General features: G+C 34.2%; 1 protein-coding gene and 1 non-coding gene across 3 annotated transcripts in view; one reads left to right on the top strand and one right to left on the bottom strand.

Annotated features, from left to right (window-relative positions):
* The first annotated feature begins 915 nt into the window (after positions 1–915).
* On the top strand, positions 916–974 carry LOC120101217 (U7 small nuclear RNA). Its single transcript, XR_015679237.1, has one exon. It is a non-coding gene; the product is annotated as a U7 small nuclear RNA (small nuclear RNA).
* A 5,146-nt stretch (positions 975–6,120) lies between these two features.
* Positions 6,121–22,289, bottom strand: part of Txnl4al1 (thioredoxin-like 4A like 1) — a 399,632-nt gene continuing 383,463 nt past the window's right edge. For both annotated transcript variants that reach the window (XM_087636532.1, XM_087636535.1), the window contains one exon: positions 6,121–6,301. In XM_087636532.1, coding sequence (XP_087492658.1) covers positions 6,121–6,301 — 181 coding nt within the window. The remainder of the gene's footprint in view (positions 6,302–22,289) is intronic.

Genomic DNA, 22,289 nt, shown 5'->3' with positions numbered 1-22,289 from the left:
TTAGAAACTCAGATATTTGCAAAATTTGAGCTCTTAAAAACATTTTCAGGTTTATTTTTTTCTTCTTAAGGCAGAAACCTTTAAAAGGCAAGGCAACCAGGACGATTGCAAAGAAGCAAGACATGGCCAAGTGACGAAGAGACAAGCCATCCTCTCACAGTTCTGGTAGCCCTGTGAGCTGAACACACTGCACAGTATTTCAAAGCTAAATAAGATGCTGAGTGTTGCGGTGCCTTAGTTATCCCTGTTGTGTTTCCTTCTGATAGCTATTAGCACTATTGGCATGTTGTAATGACAATGATTCTATGGATAACTCTTGACTTCTTTCACTGGAGCCCTTTGAGATCTGTGAGAGTGAGAGTCCAAGCCCAGTGTTTAATCTTACCTAGATGTTTGTGTAGGTATATATATATATATATATATATATATATATATATATATATATATATATATATATATATATTTGCTGTCTTTCTCTAAGAGTCAGGGGCTAAGTTCTCAAAATGCTAATTCCTGACACAATCAAAAGTGAACCTCAGGTATATGACTGAATTGGTACGTAAATAAAAAAAAACTGGGCTTTGGGCTTCAAGAGATGAGCTGTCTTGATAGCTTTTCTTTCTTTCTTTCTTTCTTTCTTTCTTTCTTTCTTTCTTTCTTTCTTTCTTTCTTTCTTTCTTTCTTTCTTTCTTTCTTTCTTTCTTTCTAATTTGTCCAGTGGGTGTTCTTGACTTGATCAGAAAACCCATGAGCTCTCCAGTGGACTTTTTAGAATTTTTCTAGCAGTTTTCTTTTCTTTGAATCTTGGTTGGAAAACCAAAAAACTATTTAGAGAACTAACAAAGCTCTTTTGGAATTTTTCTACCAGGTTTTCTGACTTTGGTCAGGAAAAAAAATTTTTTAAAGCAAAATACCCAAAAACAGCTCTTTTAGAATTTATTTAACAGGTATTCTAATTTGTTTGGAAAACCCAACAGGTATGTTGAGATGTCTCAAGGAGAGAACCATCTAGAGTGCCATCTCAAGAAGATTATAGAAATTTCACTTTGCATTCCATAATCGATTTGAGCCATTTCTTGTACCACTCTCAAATGGCCCTTCCTTGGGACCTCTCCCCAAGCCAAGGCTGGTCGTTGGCATCAAAGTCAACATCTTAGTGACAATCAGCTCCAACAAAACCACACTTATTTCAACAAGGCTACACCTTCTAATAGTGACAATCAATATAGGCCTATGGGGGCCATTTTCTTCAACTGCCTCAATGACCAAGAAAACTTGTATGAAGGAAAACATTTAATTTGGGGGATTGTTTATAGTTTCAGAGTTTTAATCCACTTCCATCATGATGGGAGACTAGAGGCAGGTTCTGGAATAGCTAAGAGCTACATCCTGAAACTTTAGGCAGATAGATGATATATGACAGACAGAGAGAAAGAGAGAGAGAGAGAGAGAGAGAGAGAGAGAGAGAGAGAGAGAGAGAGAGAGAGAGAGAGATGGGGATTTGTGTAGATTTTGAAATGTTAAAACCTACTCCAAGGGACACTTCATCCAAAAAAGCCATACCTCATAATATTTCTAATTGTTTCAAGTAATGTTCTTCCCTAGTAAATGAGCATTCAAATATATGAGACTATGCGGTGTCATTCGTATTCAATTCATCACATTCTACTCTCAGCAACCCCTCCAAAGGCTTATAGCCCTATCATAATGTAGAATTCATATAGTTCAACTTAATTACTGTCTCAACACTGTAGAAGTTTTTAGTTCATTTTTTTCTGAAATTTATAGCAATTTCTTACCTATAATTCCTGTAAAAATTGTAATAAAATAGATAAGTTGCTTTTAACATACAATGGCTTTTCACACCCAACCTTGCCATTCCAAAATGGAGGAAAGCATTGTGAGAACATACTTGTCTGAAACAAAAAACAAAAACTAGTAGTGCAAACTCCAAATTTTACATCACCTTGCCTAATATCAAAGCTTTCCTTCTTTTGCGATTTTGTTCACTGCTGAAGTTTGTCTTTAGATTTGTTTCAGAACTTGGAAACTACTCTGGGTGTGGCCTTGTGTGGAGAGCAGCAGCACTCCCTTCACCCCACTGTGCAACAGCATTTTCTTTAAACATTATATTTAGCTCTATTATACTTCCTGGCACTATTTTTCTTCTCAAACAGTACATTCTGCTTTTCTTTTTCTCTAGTTTGTTCCTTTTGTCCATAGATCTGTATAAAACTGGCTATTAAAAACTTCTCCAATACAAGGATGTCTTGAAATGTACCCTGCCAAAACAATTTATTTAAAACTCTGATTTAGCCTCCAGCAGATTTTTAAAACAAGGACAAAAAAAAAAAAAAAAAAAAAAACAACCACATTCTTTGCCAAAGTATTATAAGAATGGTGTCTCGGACATGGACTAATATTCTCAAAAACCTCTTGAGCTGTTAAAATCTACATTACTCTCAGAATAACTCTCGTCCATACTAGTCATCGTATGGAATGGTCATACTAGTATGAACCATTAAGCCCTGCTTAATGCTGCCAATTGTTTTCCTAATCAGAAGTCAAGATTGTCCCAACAAGCAGCATGATCACAGCTTATCACAGCAATACTTCATATCCTGATTACAACTTCTGGCTTAGTTACTGTTCTGTTGCTGTGATGAGACGTCATAACCACAGAAACTCTTAGGAAATAGAGCATTTTATTGCTAATTTGTTTATAGTTTCACAGGTTAGTTCATTCTCATCTTAATGGGAATCACGGTGGCATGCAGGCAGAGGCAGGAGCTGAAGCAATAGCTGAGAGTAAGTAGCCTGACCCATAAGCAGAGGGAGGATGGATTGGGGGCTGGGTTGCCACTAAAATTTGAAACCTCCAAGCCCACCTCCAGGGATCCACTTCCTCCAAAAACACCATGCCTCCTAAATGTTCTAATTCTTTCTAATAGTGACAATACTTGGTGATTATACATTCAAATATGTAAGTCCATGGGGGCCATTTTTAACTCAAAACAACACATGGCATGGCAATATGTTTCTTCCTTTTTTTCATTTTTAAAATTGTATTTTAATTAATTTTCTTCTTTCCCTTTCCTCCAAAGTATCCCATACAACTCTCTGTATTCTCCTTCAAATTTATGGCCTCATCAGCTGCTATTACATGCATATATACATACATATATATGTATATATATTCCAAAAAATAAAACCTGTTGGTTACATAGAATGTTACTTATTATAAGTATGAGTTCAGGGTTAACTGGTAAACACTTGATAAGCAATTGGAATATTCTGCCTCTCCTACATCCAACTTTAAAGAATTCCTATTGCTTATTGTGAAGGATTGAGACATTTTGGGATTTTTCCCCACCCAATTTTGTGTTTATTGGTGTCCTCTTTATTCACATCATGTTTGGAGGATCATCTTCATAAGAAGTTATAGTTAAAGTTTGTATATTGCCAGAAGACACAGATTCAATTTGTATATTAAAAATAGCAATTAAAATTTTGATTTTTTAAGCTTGTTGAGTTGTGAAGATAAAAACCTAAATTATGTAATTGAACAATTTTTTTGAACAATTTTTTTAACTTCATACTTTTGTAAATCTACAAGCCCTTACTCTAATATTAACAGTCTATCCTAGATTATATTCAGATACACAGATACATATTTTAAAGAAATATGGATTGGATATTGCAACTCACATTTTACTTGCTAAGTTAGACCATTTTCCAGATTTTATCAAGACATGAAGTCTGAATATAAAATACACAGAAAAAGAGTCTCAAGATATAAGCAGCAAGATCTTTAGTATAAATTCCATGTAGTTTCATAAATAGATTTACATTTCACAGGCATGAAATTAGTAACTGCCACTATTTCTGTTAAATAAATAAATTTCAAGCCATATCCTCTAAATCCAAATTATACCACGAGAGTATTATTTTTATATCCTTTATATAGCAGTGTCCAATATTAAGTGTCCTCAAGAATTGCTAGTAATTCATTTCAATGATGAAAACACATATCCTCTTCATAATCATATAATTATGAAAGCGCTCAATGACTTGCAAATCTGAACTGGGAACTGCAGAATCATTATAACTCTCTATCAATTCAGTTGCATAGCATTGATTGTCATCTAACTATTAGAGGTAAGTAGTTTTCCTTCCTTCCTCCCTTCCTTCCTTCCTCCTTCCTTCCTTCCTTCCTTCCTCCCTCCCTCCCTCCCTCCCTTCCTTTATTTTTCTTCTCCAACCTTCCCTCTCTATAATCATTATTTTTCATTTTTTCTTTCCTATTTTTGAGAAATTTGACAGCGCTTCGTGTACCTAACACTAGACTTAAACAAACTATATATCCTAGTGGGATCTGAAACTGCTAATTCTTCTTCCTCTAACTCTCAATATTTTATATTGTGGCTCTGAATCACTGATCTAGTTAATGTGCAAATGGTTCAAATCCAAGTCATTGTGCCTACTGTGCAACTACTCTATCAGCCATATACATGTTCAGCACATTGTTCTAAATATCTTTTTAGAAAGAATGCTGAAATGATTTAATAAAGTTATGTATAAATTAATTTACATTGCCTTACATGCATAGGCTTTGAAAGTTGATTACCATTTTGTATTCTATATTAAGGTACAAACTATATTATTTTACTGTAGATACCATGATGCTTTTATCTTATTTTATTTAGATATGTGCATGTATGTATTCACATGTGGTATTCCCATATTTGTACATATGTCTGAGAAGGCTTGAGGCAATGAATTCTCTTGAGCTGGGGCTGTGGGTGGCTTTGAAATACCATGTGGATGCTGTGTAATTTTCCATAGTCCTTGTATAGTTTGGAGTCGTCTTTATCAGCAGTCTCAGTAGCTCATGTGATGATTTCAACTATACATTAATGGTTTAGAATACATGCACACACACACACACACACACGCACACATGCACACTCACAAACACACACACACACATGCACACTCACAAACACACACAAGAGACAAAAATCCTGTCAGATATGGTAGATTACAAAGGCTTTCTCTCATTATTTTGTCTGCCCACTCATTCACTTCATAATTCCTTTACTCTACAGAAGCTCTTTAGTTTCATGTGATACTTCTTGTCAGGATATTACAGAATTATTTCAGAACATTACATTTTAAGATGGGGTTTCAGATCCATTTGTAGATGAGTTTTGTGCTGAGTTAAACAGTAAGAATATAGCTTCATTTTTCTACATGTTGAAATAAATCCATGATTCTCAGCACTGCCTATAGAAGTTGCTTTTTCTCCATTGTATATGCTTGGTATCATTGTCAGAAATCATAAAGCTGTGGGTTTTGTACACATGCATGTTTCCTCTATCCTGTTTCATGAATCTACATGTCTATTTTGTGTGTTTAAAATACTAATCTTATTATCTTCTGTAGTATAGATTACATCAGGCTTATGGATGGCTACACTTCAAGCAGTTTTGCGGTTGCTCAAAACTGACTTGGTTATTTTTGGTCTTTTAATTTATATGAAGTCTTTTTTTGTTTTTGTCTTTTGTTTGTTTTTTGGGGGGTGGATTTTTTGTATCTGTATAGAAAGATCCTAGTATTTTGCTTGACATAATGTTGAATATGTAGGTTGCTTTTGATGTAACCATCATGTTCAAAATAATAATTCTACCAAACTATGAGCGTAGCAGCTATTTGCATATTCTGATTTTCTACTTGTTTTACTTCTGTTAGTGCCTTCAACTTTGATTTTGTATGTCTTTCTTTCATTGCTTATATTTCTCTCTCTCTCTTTCTCTCTCTCTCTCTGTTTGTGTGTGTGTGTACATGTCTTTCTATGAATCAATGATGAAATGCCAAAAAAAAAAAAAGAAAATCAATTATTTTCACTATAACACACAGAGAGACGCACACAACATATATTCCTGTTCCTTCACCACGTTTATTTGCTTCAGGCAGTTAAGGCCCTATAACCTTCATCTCAAGGATCCTCCAGCTGTACAGCAATGTTCCGCTGCAGACCATTTCTAGAGGCTACGAGAACACAGTATTTCTTCATGGAAGAGGCTCCCAGTGTCCTTTTTCAGAGTCTGAGGGCAGTGCTTAATATCTGTACTTTGTAGAATAGTCCTTGCGAGATGCCACCAGACTCTGGTCTTTGCAGGCATCATGGTATATGGTCTCTATGAGGTCATCCATGTTTTGCTTGTCTTCCAAGGTCCAGTTGATTTTGTTGTTTCCAGTGCCCAAATCAACCATGGTATATTTGCTTCTGAAGAAAAACCTGCTCATGCACCTATGCATAAGTGAGAATTATATATTCTTGAACTCATGTTTACAGAATTCTTTCACACACACTTAAGGGCTATCCTGAAGGTCACACTATTCACCCCCTTGCTGAGGAAAACCAGATACACACTTGCTTCCTGGACTCTTATGGTTTCTAATTATCATAGTGTCATTAACAAATGAGGAAGATTTCTGGACAAACTTGGAAGGGAACAAATTTTCTGAAGGAAGTGCATAAAATAAAGTATGTATATTATTATACAAGTACACCACAGCAACCTTTAGCATTCCATGAATCCCTGCTGCTTCTGCTCTAGGGTAGGACACCATGTTGTACATTCCTTCCACAGCCATGCAGGGCTGGGCATTAATAGTCAGAGTATAAATTTCTGATTTTCTAGTCTGACTCATATATTTGCTCTATTCTACCAGGTCTACCAGATAGAGAAATAAACATATGACCTAACCAACATGGAGAAGAAATAATGTATTTGACTTAAAATTTACCATCACACTGGATCATCAACAGAAATCAGGGCAGAAACTCAAGTAAGACAGGTATCCCGAGGGTGATGCTGATGCAGAAGTCACAGAGGAGTGCTGTTTCCTGGCTTGCTCCTCGTGGCTTGTGGAGCCTGCTTTCTTATAGAACACAGGACCAGCAGTCCATGGAGAGCATCACCCAAAATGGGCTAGAGTCTCCTCTGTCAATCGCTATATAAAATCCCTTACAATTGGATTGTATGGAAACATTCTCTGAATTGAGGTACCCTTCTGTTGAACAACTCTAAATTGTGTCAAATTTACATTAAACTGGTCTGCACAATATGCATCTGTTTGAATATCCACCTTCTATTTCTGTTTTTATTGATTTTGGTCATTTAATTATTTTGCTTAATGTGGTTAAGAGTTTATCACTCTTCATCATCCTTTTCAAGAGCCAACTCATATTTTAATAATTTATTTATTTTGTTTTTGTTTCTATTTTGATGTTTTCCTTTGACTAATTCTTTCCTATTTTTTGGTGGTTCATTTTATTTTATTTATTTATTTATTTATTTATTTATATTTTGGTTGTGAGCCTAGCCTTTAACGGCTGAGCCATCTCTCCAGCCCTATTTATTTATTTATTTATTTATTTATTTATTTATTTATTTTGCTTTTTCCCCTGTTCTCTAAAGACCTTCATGATCATCAATAAGTTAATAGTTTCTATCAGAAACATTTTTAATTTTTACTTTATCATTTTATTTGTTCTTTTGTTTTCTTTGAAGATTTTGCTCGTAGGTCTGATATAAATATGTTCCATTAATATTATCATGTTCTGACTTCATTTTATTCAATTCTAATAACTTAAAATTTGCTTCTTGATTTCTCCATTAATCCTACAACCATTTAGCACGGTTTTGTTTGGTCTTTGAGTTTATATGAGATAAGATTACCTGATTATACTAGGAACAACATAGTTACTGAACTTGTACATTCCTAATTTATATATTATGTTTTGTTTGCTAGTAGCCAACCCTGAGAATTCTGCACAAGACCAGTGTTCTCTTTGGAATTCCTTCATATGACTTGCTACTTTGAGGAAACTGTGATTCATTTAGATGTAAACATTAAATACTGGAAAAAACATAGGCTGCCACTACAGAGGATCCTGTTGAACACTAATTAAATGTTTACAATCACCATTTTTCCATATAATTGTTTATATTTTGTATCATGAAGAGTATTGTATAAATGTGATTTACTATAAACTGCTTGTTATCAATATTAGAAAATTTCTGTAAATTTGACTGTATCTATGCATCTTTTCTTCAGTTAAAATGTCAAGAGATACACTTGAAGAGGAAAAAAGCTTCAATTGAGACTTAAAATATAGGCAGGTCAATAAGAAGTGTCTAAGAATCCATCTTATACAATCATTAGGTACCAAAACATATAATGTGATTGTGTTGATAGTAGGTTAGAGATAATGAAACATGAGTGGTACATGTGCTCTAAGCATTGATAAAAAATAAACTATTTTTCTAATTTTGCTTTAAGAGTAACTCGGTATATTTAAATAACAAAGCCTCACCTACAAAACAAAAGAAGGGAAATGCAAGTTATTTGACATATTACTTTTCTCCTTCCTTCCTTCCTTCCTTCCTTCCTCCCTCCCTCCCTCCCTCCCTCCCTCCTTCCCTTCCTCCCTTCCTTCCTTCCTTCCTTCCTTCCTTCCTTCCTTCCTTCCTTCCTTCCTTCCTTCCTTTCTTTCTTTCTTCTATATGAGATTTCACAGTATCCTCTCTATTGCTTTGAATACTGTCATTGGAATTTTCCAACATACTGAATTGAATTTGACAAATAGTTTGTGAACTTCAAGCACTGGACACACACATACACACACACACACACACACACACACAAATGCACACACAAATATATATGTATGATTTTTACATATGTTTTTGCAATAGTTATATTTTTTTACATACGTGTGTGACTAGGTAATGTTTCTAATGCTGCTTACTAAAGATAATCTTTTCTGCTTTGTATCCTTTAGTATTTTTCAACAATCTGTTGACTATTGATGTATGACTTTATTTCTTGACCCTTTATTATGTTCTGATGGTTCATGTATCTGACAGACGGATCATACCCTCAGAAACAAACACTCTGTTTTTAGCCTGAATTTAATGAAAGGGTTCTAACACTAACCATGCTGGAAAAATGTATGGTTTTGCTCTGTACCACAATGATACTTAGAGGTCAGACAATGAATCATTGTCTGTTGTTGCTGATATTACTTGAAACACTTTAGTGTCCGTTTGATGTATTTGTATGCAAGAAGTTCACTTAAGCTGAACAGAACTGCCTACTATGAAGTCAGAAATAATGATGTGTTAAAATTATACCTTTTGTGTACTTTACCCAAGAAAAAGTGAGCATTAGAGTGTTAGAGTCTGAAAGTTTCCTTTTAATGCATGACAACCCTGTCAAGATATTGACAAAAGATGGCAGGTGAGTATATTGTGCATGGGTTGTCATTTTAGGTTTGTCAAAAACATGAAGCTGTGGCTACCTTTCATTTCTCAGTCAGCCTTTCTGAATGTAGCACATGTAAATGCATAAAATGTAAAAGAAACAAAAGTTAAATAAGCACAGGAGGCAAAAAGCAATGTCTATCTGCTACAGTAATACTTAACTTACACAGTCATTATAAGCATTTAAGTTCACATATTAACTACAGATGTTATATAATTTCAGAAATTTGAGATTCTGTAGCAATGATCATAAATTTATTTCTTTTCTTTTCATCATTATTGTTTCTATGTGACTTTTTTCTTTGTATTGCATCCAAATTACTCAGGTACATACTAGAAGTATACCCATCCGTAAGTGGGTATATTTGTATTTTCTTTCTATGAATATTTGACATGAGTTAATTATGTATGTAATAAAGCTTATTAGCTTGTAGGTTAACTATCAACTACAGTCCATGGTCATCAAAAACAAATAGTATTTGACCTGGGAAAATTCTTTTGTGTTGTTATGATTTTCTGCCCAGACTGCATCCCATATTCACATTTTCTCTAATGCTAATATCATTGTCACCGAACAGACCTCAGGTGTCAGTTCTAGACATCACTGAATTCAGGTTTTCATTCCCATTCCATTTCTAAGGTTAGGCACATCAGATTAACTATTTATATGTTTCCGTCTACTTGAAACTTCTCAAACCTCCTGCAAAATATGCTTATGTCTTTTTTGAGACTGCATTATAGTATAAGATCTTTTCCATCATGATCAACCCTGTTTCCTTCCTTTCTATTCTAGCATAGTGATGTAGATACTCTTTCCGGATATGCTTCTCAAGCCAATAAGACCTAAATGTACCTGTGTGGAAAGCCCATCTACAAAACCCATGATACTGCAAGTTATTATCATTGTACTAAGAAGCACGTTGATGAACAAAGTTTGTTAAAACAATTCTAAAAATTTTCTATGCATATATCTACTGGTTTAAAACTTTATAATTATTTAACATGATTAGAAAAATTCTGAAAATTTTTAAATTCTTTACATTTCACTTGCTATTTCTTGTATGCTTATTTACCTCACAACACTGTCTACATAAACAAGCTGTGATTGAAATTAACTACACTTAGTATCCCTGTAATCAACATAGAGCTAAAATGTTAAAAGTGTTCATTGCTTATGGGAATATAATGGTAATTACCATGATACAGTAGGAGAAAATTGTTCATTAAGTTAAATATATATACATAAATAGATATATTAATAGGTAGATAGACAGACAGACCATCAGTTTAGCTGTTTTATTTTGAAACAAGTTATTCCTATAGCTTCTGTTGTAATGGAACTTACCATATTAGAATAGATTGCTTTTAAACTCCAAACAATACATCTGTCTCTGCCCTATATATATTATTCTTGATGCAAACTTGAAAGTTTTTTATTATACTTCTAATTAGGAATGATTATCTAATTAAATCAATGGTCAAGATATTTCTTGGCATAATAGTGAAAACGATTAATTGGGATTTTTAGTATTGGTCTCTTCTGAATTATGGTTATATGAGCATCTGCATGCATATAACATTTTAAATTTTTGCTTTCACCTCTATCACTTTGGAGATAAATATGTCATATATATAATAGCTAAGAGTTTCATAATATTTCTAAGAACTGTCACATTGCTTTCTTCACTTGCTCTATCAATTTACATCTACTGTACAATGGATCCAGTTAAATCTCCGCATATCTTATTTTTTCTACCATTTTGTTTTACTGTATTCTCTCTACAACAATAACACTAAATGATATCCAGTGACATTTAATTTGGATGTGGCTGTGATTTACATTTCCTTGTGACACTTGATTTGTTGTGCCTTTTTATACTTCTTTTGCCATTTGTATACTTTCTTTGGAAATCGAATTACTCATATGATTTATTGGTGTTTTCTTTTTAAGATGCATTTTTAACATTGTTGAAGGGTAGGTAGTGTAGTCATTACTCCTTTATCACACACGTTTTATAAATATATTCTCATTCTGTGCAGAACTGAAATTCTCACTTCACTTGTTGATATTACTCATCGATGTACTTGAGGTTTCCATTTTAATTAAGTGCTTTCATTGATAGCTTAAAGATTTCCTTCAGGAATAAGATACTGAAAAAGTAAGCAAAAGATTATTTAAATGTTCTTTAATGCTTTGAGTCCAATTTTTCTTTGAAATTTCACATATTGTTTGTTTTTAGGACATACCTGTTCAGCGTCTATACAAAGCTGTTGTTATTAAGATTACATGGTCAACTTAGTATAAAAATTATAATCACTATTAACCTCCAGTTGTACTATGCTGAGGGAAGAAAAGGTCTTCCCTCTCTATATTTATGTCTTCATAAACCAATCTTGGAATGGCTTCAACAAAATGTCAATGGCTTCAATTGAACAATGGTACTATGCCTGCTAAAAGACATAAGCAAGCAAAAGTAACTAGCAACAGTGGTTTAGCAGGTGAGGTTCAAGGGTAAATCCTTTCTCTAACATACACAATGGTCTGAGTTTGGTCTGCAGCACAGCAACAAATAATATCAACAACAACATTTGTAGCACTTTGATAAATGTTATCCAATGTTAGTTAAAATCTATAATACCTTTGAGAATGTAGTGTTTTTATCAATTATAATTCTGAAATGACAAAAAGTAAAAGGCCCAAAGTGGTCTTCAGAGTGCTCCATGTTTATAACTGGTAGGTGGGACAACTGAGAGACTATCTTAAACTTATTTTCCAAATGCCATATTTTCAATATCATGTCATAGTAATAACTGTTAAAATAACACTGATCTGGACAAACCAGGTCAAATTTTATAGTGTAACAGAAGCACAGTTAGTGGAAAGAAATGCAATGAATTAAGGCTAGCAGCACAGTGGAGAAATACAAGTTAGATGAACATGAATGTTATGCTTCACAAGGAACACTTACCAACAGTTCTTCTTAGACTTGATAAAATATTCTCTGATTTTCTACCTGACTGTGACCCCTGTCATTGACTAAAATGTCAAATTTATCCAACTAATTGATAGAGGTTAATAAAATAGACCATGTGAACACATGCACACAGAGATAGATAGATGATAGATAGAATTTATTTTTTAAACTCAACAATAAATATGAAATCCTGTGTATACATTAAAAAGTCAGGTCCTTGAACTCAAATATGTCTACTTAAAATTTCATTCAATCACAAAGGTTATCACTAGTAAGATGAATTATCACATTAAACTATAATCAAGTATCATTTTATTTCTGTATGAGTATGATTCCTCCATATTACTAAGTGGGGACTTGATATGCACTCATTAATTAAACTGGCAATTACATTAATGAAATATCAGGCAGAATTTTCTTATCTTTGGCATAATTTCATGGTTATAAGCCTAAGGCTTGATTTAACTAATGAGAAGAGTATTTAGATAAATAATAAAGCACGAATAATGATAATTTTGTTGTGTAAGACAGTGAAAAGATTCCAAATCATTGTCTTCTGCTAGAACTTCTGTACAGATTATTTTCAACTGAATAAATTAGGTCTACCACACAGAGTAGCTAATTAAAACAATGCCATTAATCATGAATTGATTACCTTTAAGAAATATAAAACAAAGACAGGAAATTCAATCTTTAGAAATATTTCCTCATACTTAAATTGTTTAGGTACTTTAAACTGGACTCAGGGTTGTGTTTTTAAATAAAGCCCTATTTATATAGAGAATTCTGGATTCAATGAGACCATGGAATAGCAAACTTGAATTTGGGTATTCTACTAACTTTTCCCTCGTCTGTTTGAACTTCTGTACACAAGAGTTTTGACCTCATAGTAGAATAGATAGACAGAAAAAGCTTCTTCTTTCTAAACTTCTATCTGTTTACCTAGTACTGGACAAGTTTCACAAGCAATCTTTACTACTAAGAAAAAGGCTACAACGTATTTAAGGATGAATGGGAAGAAGGAGCCGAAGAGATTACGGAATGGGTAATGCAGAACTCCAACTTTGTTCATGCATGGTGGAAGGAGTGAATTGATTCACACAAGCTTTCCTCAGAGTGCCGTATGTGTCCATGCCATTCAGGCATGCATGTGAATGCTCATAATGCATACACACACACAAACACCCCCACACACATACATAGAAACACAAATGCACACATGTACACACACATACACACACAAATATGATAAAACATAGTGAAACATCAATTATATTTTTAAAAAAGAACAAATAAGCAAAATAATTTGTTTTTATCTGTAGTCAAAATGATACTAAATATGCATATTTAAATCAATAAAATTTCTATTTAAAAAATAACAAATTGCTTTAAAAAACAAAATTCTAAACATGACCTGAATTATGAACATTTAGAGGGTCATACAATTCATTTGATGTATCATTTGGGGTAATGATTGCTTGTTTTCATATTTATACTTATGTCATGAATATATTTCTGGATAAGATTACAGTCTATGATCATAAAATGGAGACAGCTCTTCAGCAAGGCTAGGTATCATTGATTTAGATTTGAATGCAACCAAATAAAAGGAGAGGGATTTCTTTCCTTGGCTTCAAGCTTTCTTGTGTAAACTGGGATTTTTTTCCCCTACATTCTGATCTCTCTGGACACAGATTTGCAACATTGTCTTGTTTAGGTGTCTGACTCTTATACATGATCTGGGTTATTGCTTTATATGCCGTGCCACAAATTTCTAGACAGTCTATCACAGTCTCATGTTTGCAAAGGATTAAGGGTATATAAGGGTGATGAAGCATTGATCAAGTTATAGAAACAATCAAGCAGGATGAAAAAATGTTAGCAATTTATTACAGAATATGTGGTGAATATTGTTAACTATATATATGTGGAAACTTCTAATAGGGCAGGTATGACATCCTATTGCTTCTGAAAAGATATTGGCTAAGTGTGGTAATGCGGTTGTTACTCTGATTTCCTTATTTTGCAATATATAATAACTACAGAAATGTTATATTGCTTTATCTAAATGTACACTATTTTCTCACCCTTATCTTAGCAAAGTTAGTTGCAAAATATTGGTAAAAGTTAAGGTGAAAAATCAGAGGGGAAGGCAAAGCGCAATAAAAGAATATGGAGAATAGAAAGTCAGAGATGAAGGTGACACTGCTTAAAAACAAAATGATCAAAGAATGAGCAGATACCAATGAATAAGAGATAAAGCTCAAACAGAAGAATGATCCAAAACAGAGTGAAAAGTAGAAAGTGGAAAACAATCTAGAGTGCAAATCAGCAGTTAGAGAAAGCCTTGCAGATGTCTTTTTGTAGATTTCAAAGGGACAAAGGCACATATTCTTCCAAATTTGCCTCTTTCCTGATCTGCCCAGACAGTAAGCACAAGGCTAACTATAAGGGTGGTAGGACTATTCTGGAATGTTAAAGTAAAAACAACTACCCCTCCAAAAAAGGCAGTATACAGTTAATCAATGGTGCAATGTGAATTACACCTTTAAACATATGTATGACTGCTCTCTATGATCTAGTGGCTTCCTGAGCCGCTTTGCAGTCTGAGATTATGAAAATGTGAGAATTATAGTCTTATGAAAGTTGGATCTCCATTGTCTTCTGCCGATTCTCAATCCTGTTGATATTATTGATGAGTATAGGTAGGCTTTCTGAGACAGTTTTACTTTGACCCTCCAGGCTGCATTTCCAAATGTAAAATGACTGAGCATCTTTAGCTCACAAGCCATTCTTTAAGGAAAAAGTTCATGCAATATTAAAGGAACCAGGTTGTTCCTTCGAGTTAATGTCCTCGCTTTTCAGGACATTAGAAGAGGGTATCATTTGACTTTTTGAAAACACTCATTTATCAAATAGAGCTCGCAGCATGCTAATTCACATCTAATTGATGAACACTTTACCATCTGAAGTACTTACTCGCACTGTTCAACGTTTGCCAGAATGACATTTCTTTTTTTGACAATGAAATCTTACTCATAATAAAATGTCTGCCTCAGGGTCATGCTACACAGATCAGCATAGCCCGTCTCTTCCATCCAAGGGTTTTGAATTAGTTTGTATTAGTTTTGCTTGTTACTGATACACAGTACTTAGTCTTAATTACAGAGAATGGATTATCTAATTCACATGGGCAGATTTCAATGGTAGCTTTAAAGTCCTGCTTTCTATCACAACCAGATGCTCATCTGTCGCAGCTTACCAGACGGCAATCGGGAAAGTGTTTGTTCTTCTGCATTCAGGGTTTGAATTCTGGCCATTGCCTTCTGGCTGCTGTTTAAATGAGGTTTACTTCAGGTCCACAGCATGCCCGATAGTCCATCAGAACCATTGGAAGGTCCCGTTCCCCACATTATGCTGGTAAATAATTTTAATATTTTTAAAATCATGATTATGATTAAAACAAAATTAAAACTCTAAATGGAGTGTTTATATGGTACTGGACATAACAGTGCAATGCAGAACTGAATAAATTTTATATCTTTTTATCCATTTTCAATTGATACCTTCAGAAAAATGTTTTAAGATTGATTTTATATATATAAACATACATGGTCAAAGTGATTCATATTATGCGGTGTTCGGAGAAATAAAGCTGTGTTAAGTCCTTTAAGGCTCACTAATCAGATCTTCTGAGAAATGTTTATTTATTTTATTTGCATACATTAAATCGAATTACAGCTTGAATTTTGCTCCTCCCGTGTTCTTAGGGAAATTATTCTTTTTTTGTACATCTCCTTGTTTACTATAAGGAACTGTAATTGTACATAGGGTATATAGACATTATATTTTACTGCTTATCTCTGAACAACATACATGTAAGCAAGTTTATTAAATTTTAGTTCCGGTATTACAAAAATGTTGAATTTAATTTGAATCAAATACTTCATACTTATTTTTTATTTAAAGAAGCAGCTTATAACTATTCCTTTCTGTGAAATTACTTTCACTTATCCTCTAAACCTTATTTCAAAATGGTAGTGACTGCCTTAACGTTAAGTTGTTAGAAGACACACACACCATATAAACTATAACGCATTTCCTTAGATTTTTGTGCTTCCCAGACTTCTCTGTATGTTTAATCCCAGAACTAAGCCTAACATATGATACTATTTCATGGAGTAAATATTAAACTCACAAATGCAAAGTGTTTGGTATCCTTTCATAAACCCAGTTCAATGAATAGGGAAATATGGAATTTAGTTCAGTTCTGAATATATCAGCAGTCCAACAAACTACAGCTTGTCAAAGGTTTCAATCACCTGGAGAATTTCTGCAGATGTCCAAGCTTATGAAGAAGTGTAGTACAACTGTTATCAAGGTATAGAAGTTCAGAACAGCTGTGAGTACCTGGTCTAAGAGAGAAACGAAGTTGGGTCTATTCATAGTTTCATAAGAGCATTGGTTCCCAACCTTTCTAATGCTGTGATCCTTTAATTCAGTATTTTTTTATGTTGTGGTGACTCCCTACCATAAAATTATCTCGTTGCTGCTACGTAACTGTAATTTTGCTACTGTCATGAATCATAACGTAAATATCTGGCTTCGGTGATATTAGATGACACCTGTCAAAGAGCTTTCAACCACCAGAGGGGTCATAACCCATAGATTAAGAACCACTACGTGAAGAGCTGTGGAAGAGGGTCATTAGAGGTCACAGATTGTTGAAGGTCAATGGAAGGTGATGTTTTGTCTATGTTGTCAGGAGAGAATTATTATCCATGCTAGAGTGAAGCTTTTAAATGACGTAGCACTTGAGGGTCACATAAAGCTCCAGTAAGTAAATCATTACCATGTTCCCTAAGCCCAGTAAATGCGTTACTTTACCTAGTTAATAGACTAGGCTAATATTGTTTCTTTGATATGTTATTGGTTCCCTCTCTGGAATAAGTGCAAATTTCTTTATGAATCCTGAGGAAAAGTTTAGGTAACACCAATGTATAAAGTAGAGTATGGGCCCATGTTTTCCTGCAAAATCCAAGGTGGCATAGCACTTCATTAGGGAACCCTATTTTATGTACAAAATAATTGAAACACACAAATTCGGAAGTTATATTAATTCAGTAGAAAAGTGAGTAGATAAAACAGAAATAAAATGTGAGCCAATTGTCCTAAGATTATTATTTCTGAGAGCTTGAACTCCTTCTCTACATAGTTGATTCGTAAGTATTGAACTTTAGTTGTTTGAAAAAAAGTGATTTTTCAGGTTTATGGATGTCCTTTGTTCTCTAAGTTAAAAGGGTAGGGGAACACCCTCATAGACGAAGGAATGGGGATAGGATAGGGGATGTATGGACAGGAAATGGAGAAATGGGGAAATGGAATAACATTTGAAATGTAAATAAAAAATCTAATAAAAATCTAATAAATCTGCTTAATACTTCTAAGACATTATTTTAAAAACTTAAAAAAAAACAATGTGTCCTATTTTATGGAAATAAATATTTTTCTAAGGAAAACATATTCTAAAATGTATGTCATTTTCAGATTTTAATTTCAGTTTTAAATTTTGATAATTTTGCACACAAGTATACCCTATTTAAATTCTTTCTATTTTATCATGCCTTTTTTCATGTTCGCCCTATCATCCTTCCTCAAATTTACCACTTCTACTTTTTTGTGTATTATTTATACACATATAGACAATGAACTGAGTCTGATTATTATTACACATCACATATCATCTAGGGGTTAAATGTTTCTCAAACATATTAACGTGTCAACAAGTAGATCTTGTGTAGGTCTTCTACAGGTAACCATGTTGTTGAAGCTTCATGGACGCCGTAACCTTGTCATTTCTTTCTTTTTTTTTTTCATTTTTTTCTGTACATAGAAACAATTTTTTTTTCAGGAAACAAACCCATTTATTTGCTGTCAACGAGAAACACACTTATATTTTTTTCTGTTAGAAATTCATTTATTTTATCTCCCATGTTATTGAAATACATCTTTTTCTACAAAAGGCATCCTGATTAAACATCTCCTCCTACTCGTCCCCTTCCTGCCCATTTCTCCTACCATCTGGATCTACTCCTTTTCTGTCTTTCATTATAAAACTACAAACTTTTAAGGGACAACAATACAATGTAATGAAATAAAATAGAATAAAATAAAATAAAAATCATCACATCAAATTTGGACCAGGGAAACCAACAGAAGGAAAAGTGACCACATAGAAGGCACAAGACAGAGAGACCCATTTGTTCAGATACTCAGGAGTCCTGTAAAATTACTAAACTGAAAGCTATCGTATGTATACAGAAGACCTGACAAAGTTACATGTAGTCTCTGTTTTTACTGCTTCAGTCACTGATCATGTGAACTTTGCAACTTGGATTTAGATGACCTTCTCCTGGCGTTCTCCAGTCTCTGTGGATCTTGCATTGTTTTTGAATTCTTCTGTGGGGGTTAACTGAGCTCTGAGGGAAGGAAATTAATGAAGAAATTCCACTTGCAGCTATGTGTTGCAAGGCCTCTTTTTGTATGTATAATCTCTGGATTGAGGTGTTTATTTGTCTCTGTTCCATAGGTCTCTTATGATGCCTCAATAATGTCCTACCTATGACTATATTATGATGTAATTGCTTTTGGTAACCCAAGTAGCGTCAGACATAGGTTCCTTCTCATGGAGTGGGCTTTGTATCAAATTGAATATTGGTTACTCCCATAACCTTTTGCCATCATTGACTATTTTGCAGGTAGAATTTGTGATTTGGATAGTTTTAGATTTGTCCTTTGGTAGCATTAAGGGTAACTTCCTCTGTTGAAGAAGGCACTGGCACACTTCTCCATGTTCAGGAAGTTGTTCAGGTATTGTCTTTGACAATGGGACCTTGTTATCAGTTTTTAGAAAGCAACGTATTATCTTGGCAATCAGTGTGTTTGGCGGTGATTTTCATGTGACCCTTTGGGCTATCAACTCAACTCATTGTAAATCAGCCTCAGTACTAGAAGCTTTGTTTAGAGACAAGAGATGAAAATTTTGATTCTATCTTCTCATTAAGTGAAGACTTCAAGAAGATCACCTTCATATATTTTAGGAAGTTTCCACAGTACTAGTTTTCCATACAACCCCAGAAATGTCCCCTCAATTCTTTCTATTTCTGCTCACATCCTTCCCTCAATCCCATTTCCTTTCCTACTCTTGATTCTCTTGTAGCATTTCCCACTACCCCAAGTTCACCCATAGGATCTAATCTACTATACCATCCCAGGGAGAGCTGTATGTCTGCCCTAGTCCCTTCCTTCAAACTTAAACACTCAAGGTCTATAAATTGTAGCTTGGCTATCATTTATTTAATGGTTAATATCTACATATAAGAAAATACATAGTTAGAAAGAGGGATTACCTTTCTGGGTCTGAGTTATCTCACTTAGAAATCCATTTGCCTGTAAATTTCAAGACATAATTTTTTTAACTCCTGAGTTAACATTATACTCCACCTATAAGTTCACCATGTTTTATTTATTAATTCTTTAGTTGAAGGACAGCTAAGTTGTTTCTAATTTCTGGTGAACAGAGGAGCAATGAACATGGTAGAACAAGTGTCCTCTGTGGTAGGGTGAAATATCCTTTGGCTATATACTGGCGAGATGTATAGCTGGATCTTGAAGTAGATTGACTTTCTCCTTTCTGAGGGATGACTATAGTAATTTTCATGTTGGCTGTACAAGTTTTCACTATCACCAGCAATGGAGGAATGTTCTCCTGGCAACACTTGCTCACCAGCACGAGCTGTCAGTTATGTTACTAACCTTAATGATTCTCACATGTATTAGGTGGAATCTCAATGTAATTTGATTTTCATTTTCCTCCTGTCTAAGGATGTTGAACATTCCCTTAACTGTTTCTTAGCCAATTGAATTTGATCTATTGTAAATTTTCTGTTTAGATCTCCACATTTTTAATTGAACGATTTGTGATTTTTGTAGATACCTAGTTTCTCAATTTCTTTATCTACATTGGATATGTGTGCTTTATTGGATGCATTCACAATAAAAATATATTTCAATTTCGTATACCACTTCATCTGATTGATAGTGTCCTTTGCCTTAAAGGAAGCTCTTCAGTTTCTGCAAGTCCCATTTATTAGTTGTCGATGTTAGTCCCTGTGCTAACAGAACTCTGTTTTTCTGTGCCAGTGAGTTCAATACTACCCCCCATTTTTACTTCTACCAGGTTCAGTGTATGTGGGGTTATGTTGAAGTCTTTGATCAATTTGGAGTCGAGTATGGTAACACATGACAAATATGGGTCTATCTGTATTTTTCTACATAATATCCAGTTTGACCAGCACATTTTGTTAGAAATGTTATTTTTCCCCAGTGCATCAGTGGCTTCTTTATCAACACTCAGGTGTCCATAGCTCTATAGATTCATGTCTGGGTTTTCAATTTGATTCCATTGGTCAGCATGTCTGCTTTCATGACAATATATGCTGTTTATATTAGAACACTTTTATTTGTTCGTTTCTAATGTTCAGGATTGTTTTAGATATCCTAGGTTAGTTATTTTTTCCCATATGAATCTGAAAATTGTCCTTTCAAGCTCTGTGAATAATGATATTATAATACTGATGGTGATTGCACTGAATCTGTAGATTACTTTTGGTAGAATGGACATTTTTACTATGATAATCCTACTGATTCATGAACATGAGAGATCTTTCAATTGATGAAACTGATTTTCTTCAATTTATTCCATCAAAGACTTGTTTTTGCTTTTTTTATTATGTATGATTTCCCATTGCATGGTGAGAGTTACACCAAAGTATTTCTATTATTTGAGACTAGTATAAAAGATACTGTTTCCTTAAATTATTTCTCAGATTATTTGCTATTTGTTTGCAGAAGGGCAATTTATTGTTTTTAGTTAATTTTGTATCTCTCTACTGTTTTTAAAGTCTTTGTCAACTGTAGTTGCTGCCTGGTAGAAGTTTTATTTATACTATAATATCATCTATAAATAATGAGACTTTGGCTTCTTCCTTACCAAACTGGATTCCCTTGTCTCCTTCAGATATTTTTTTAATTGGATATTTTTAATTTATATTTCAAATGTTATTCCCTTTCCCTCTCTGCCATAAGCTTCCTAAGCCATCCTTTACCTCTTCTTCTATAAGAGTGTTCTTCTTCCCAACCAACCCCCACTTTCCGCCCCTCTCCCTGACATTCCCCTGCAATAGGCAGTCCAGGCTTTGCAGGACCAAGGCTTCTCCTCCCATTGGTGCTCATTAAGGCCATTCTCTACTACATATGCAGCTGGAGCCATGGATCTATCCATGTGTAGTCTTTGGATAGTGGTTTAGTCCCTGTTTGGTTGGTACTGTTGTTCTTATGGGGTTGCAAGACCCTTCAGCTACTTTAATTCTTTCTCTAACTTCTCCAACGGGACGCCGTTCTCAGTTCAATGGTCTCTCAGGAGAAAGCTATCATTCTGAGTGAGGTAGCCCAATCACAAAAACAAAAACAAAAACAAAACAAAAACAAAACAAAACAAAACAACAACAAAACCACACATGGTACGCACTCACTGATAAGTGGCTATTAGCCTAAAAGCTCTAATTACCAAAGATACAATCAACAGACCACATGGAGCTCAAGAAGAAGGATGACCAAAGTATGGAGACTTTAGTCCCTTTTAAAAGGGACAACAAAAATAAATATTCATAGGAAGAGATATGGAGACAAAGTTTAGAGCAGAGACTGAAGGAAGGGCCATTCAGAGCCTGCCCCAACTGGGTACACAGCCCATTCACATACAGCCACCAAAACTAGATAATATTGATGAAGTCAAGAAATGTATCAACATCAGGAGGATATTTTCTAGTTCCATCCATATGCCTCTGAATTTCATGAAGTTATTGTTTTGATAACTGAGTAGTACTCCATTGTGTAGATGTACCATATTTTCTGTATC

This window comes from Rattus norvegicus, chromosome 2 (assembly GCF_021556685.1).
Source record: "Rattus norvegicus strain SHRSP/BbbUtx chromosome 2, alternate assembly SHRSP_T2T, whole genome shotgun sequence".
In the NCBI taxonomy this organism is placed as follows: domain Eukaryota; kingdom Metazoa; phylum Chordata; class Mammalia; order Rodentia; family Muridae; genus Rattus; species Rattus norvegicus.
The sequence above is the reverse complement of the archived record's forward strand: the minus strand, read 5'-3'. Positions and strand labels throughout refer to the sequence as shown.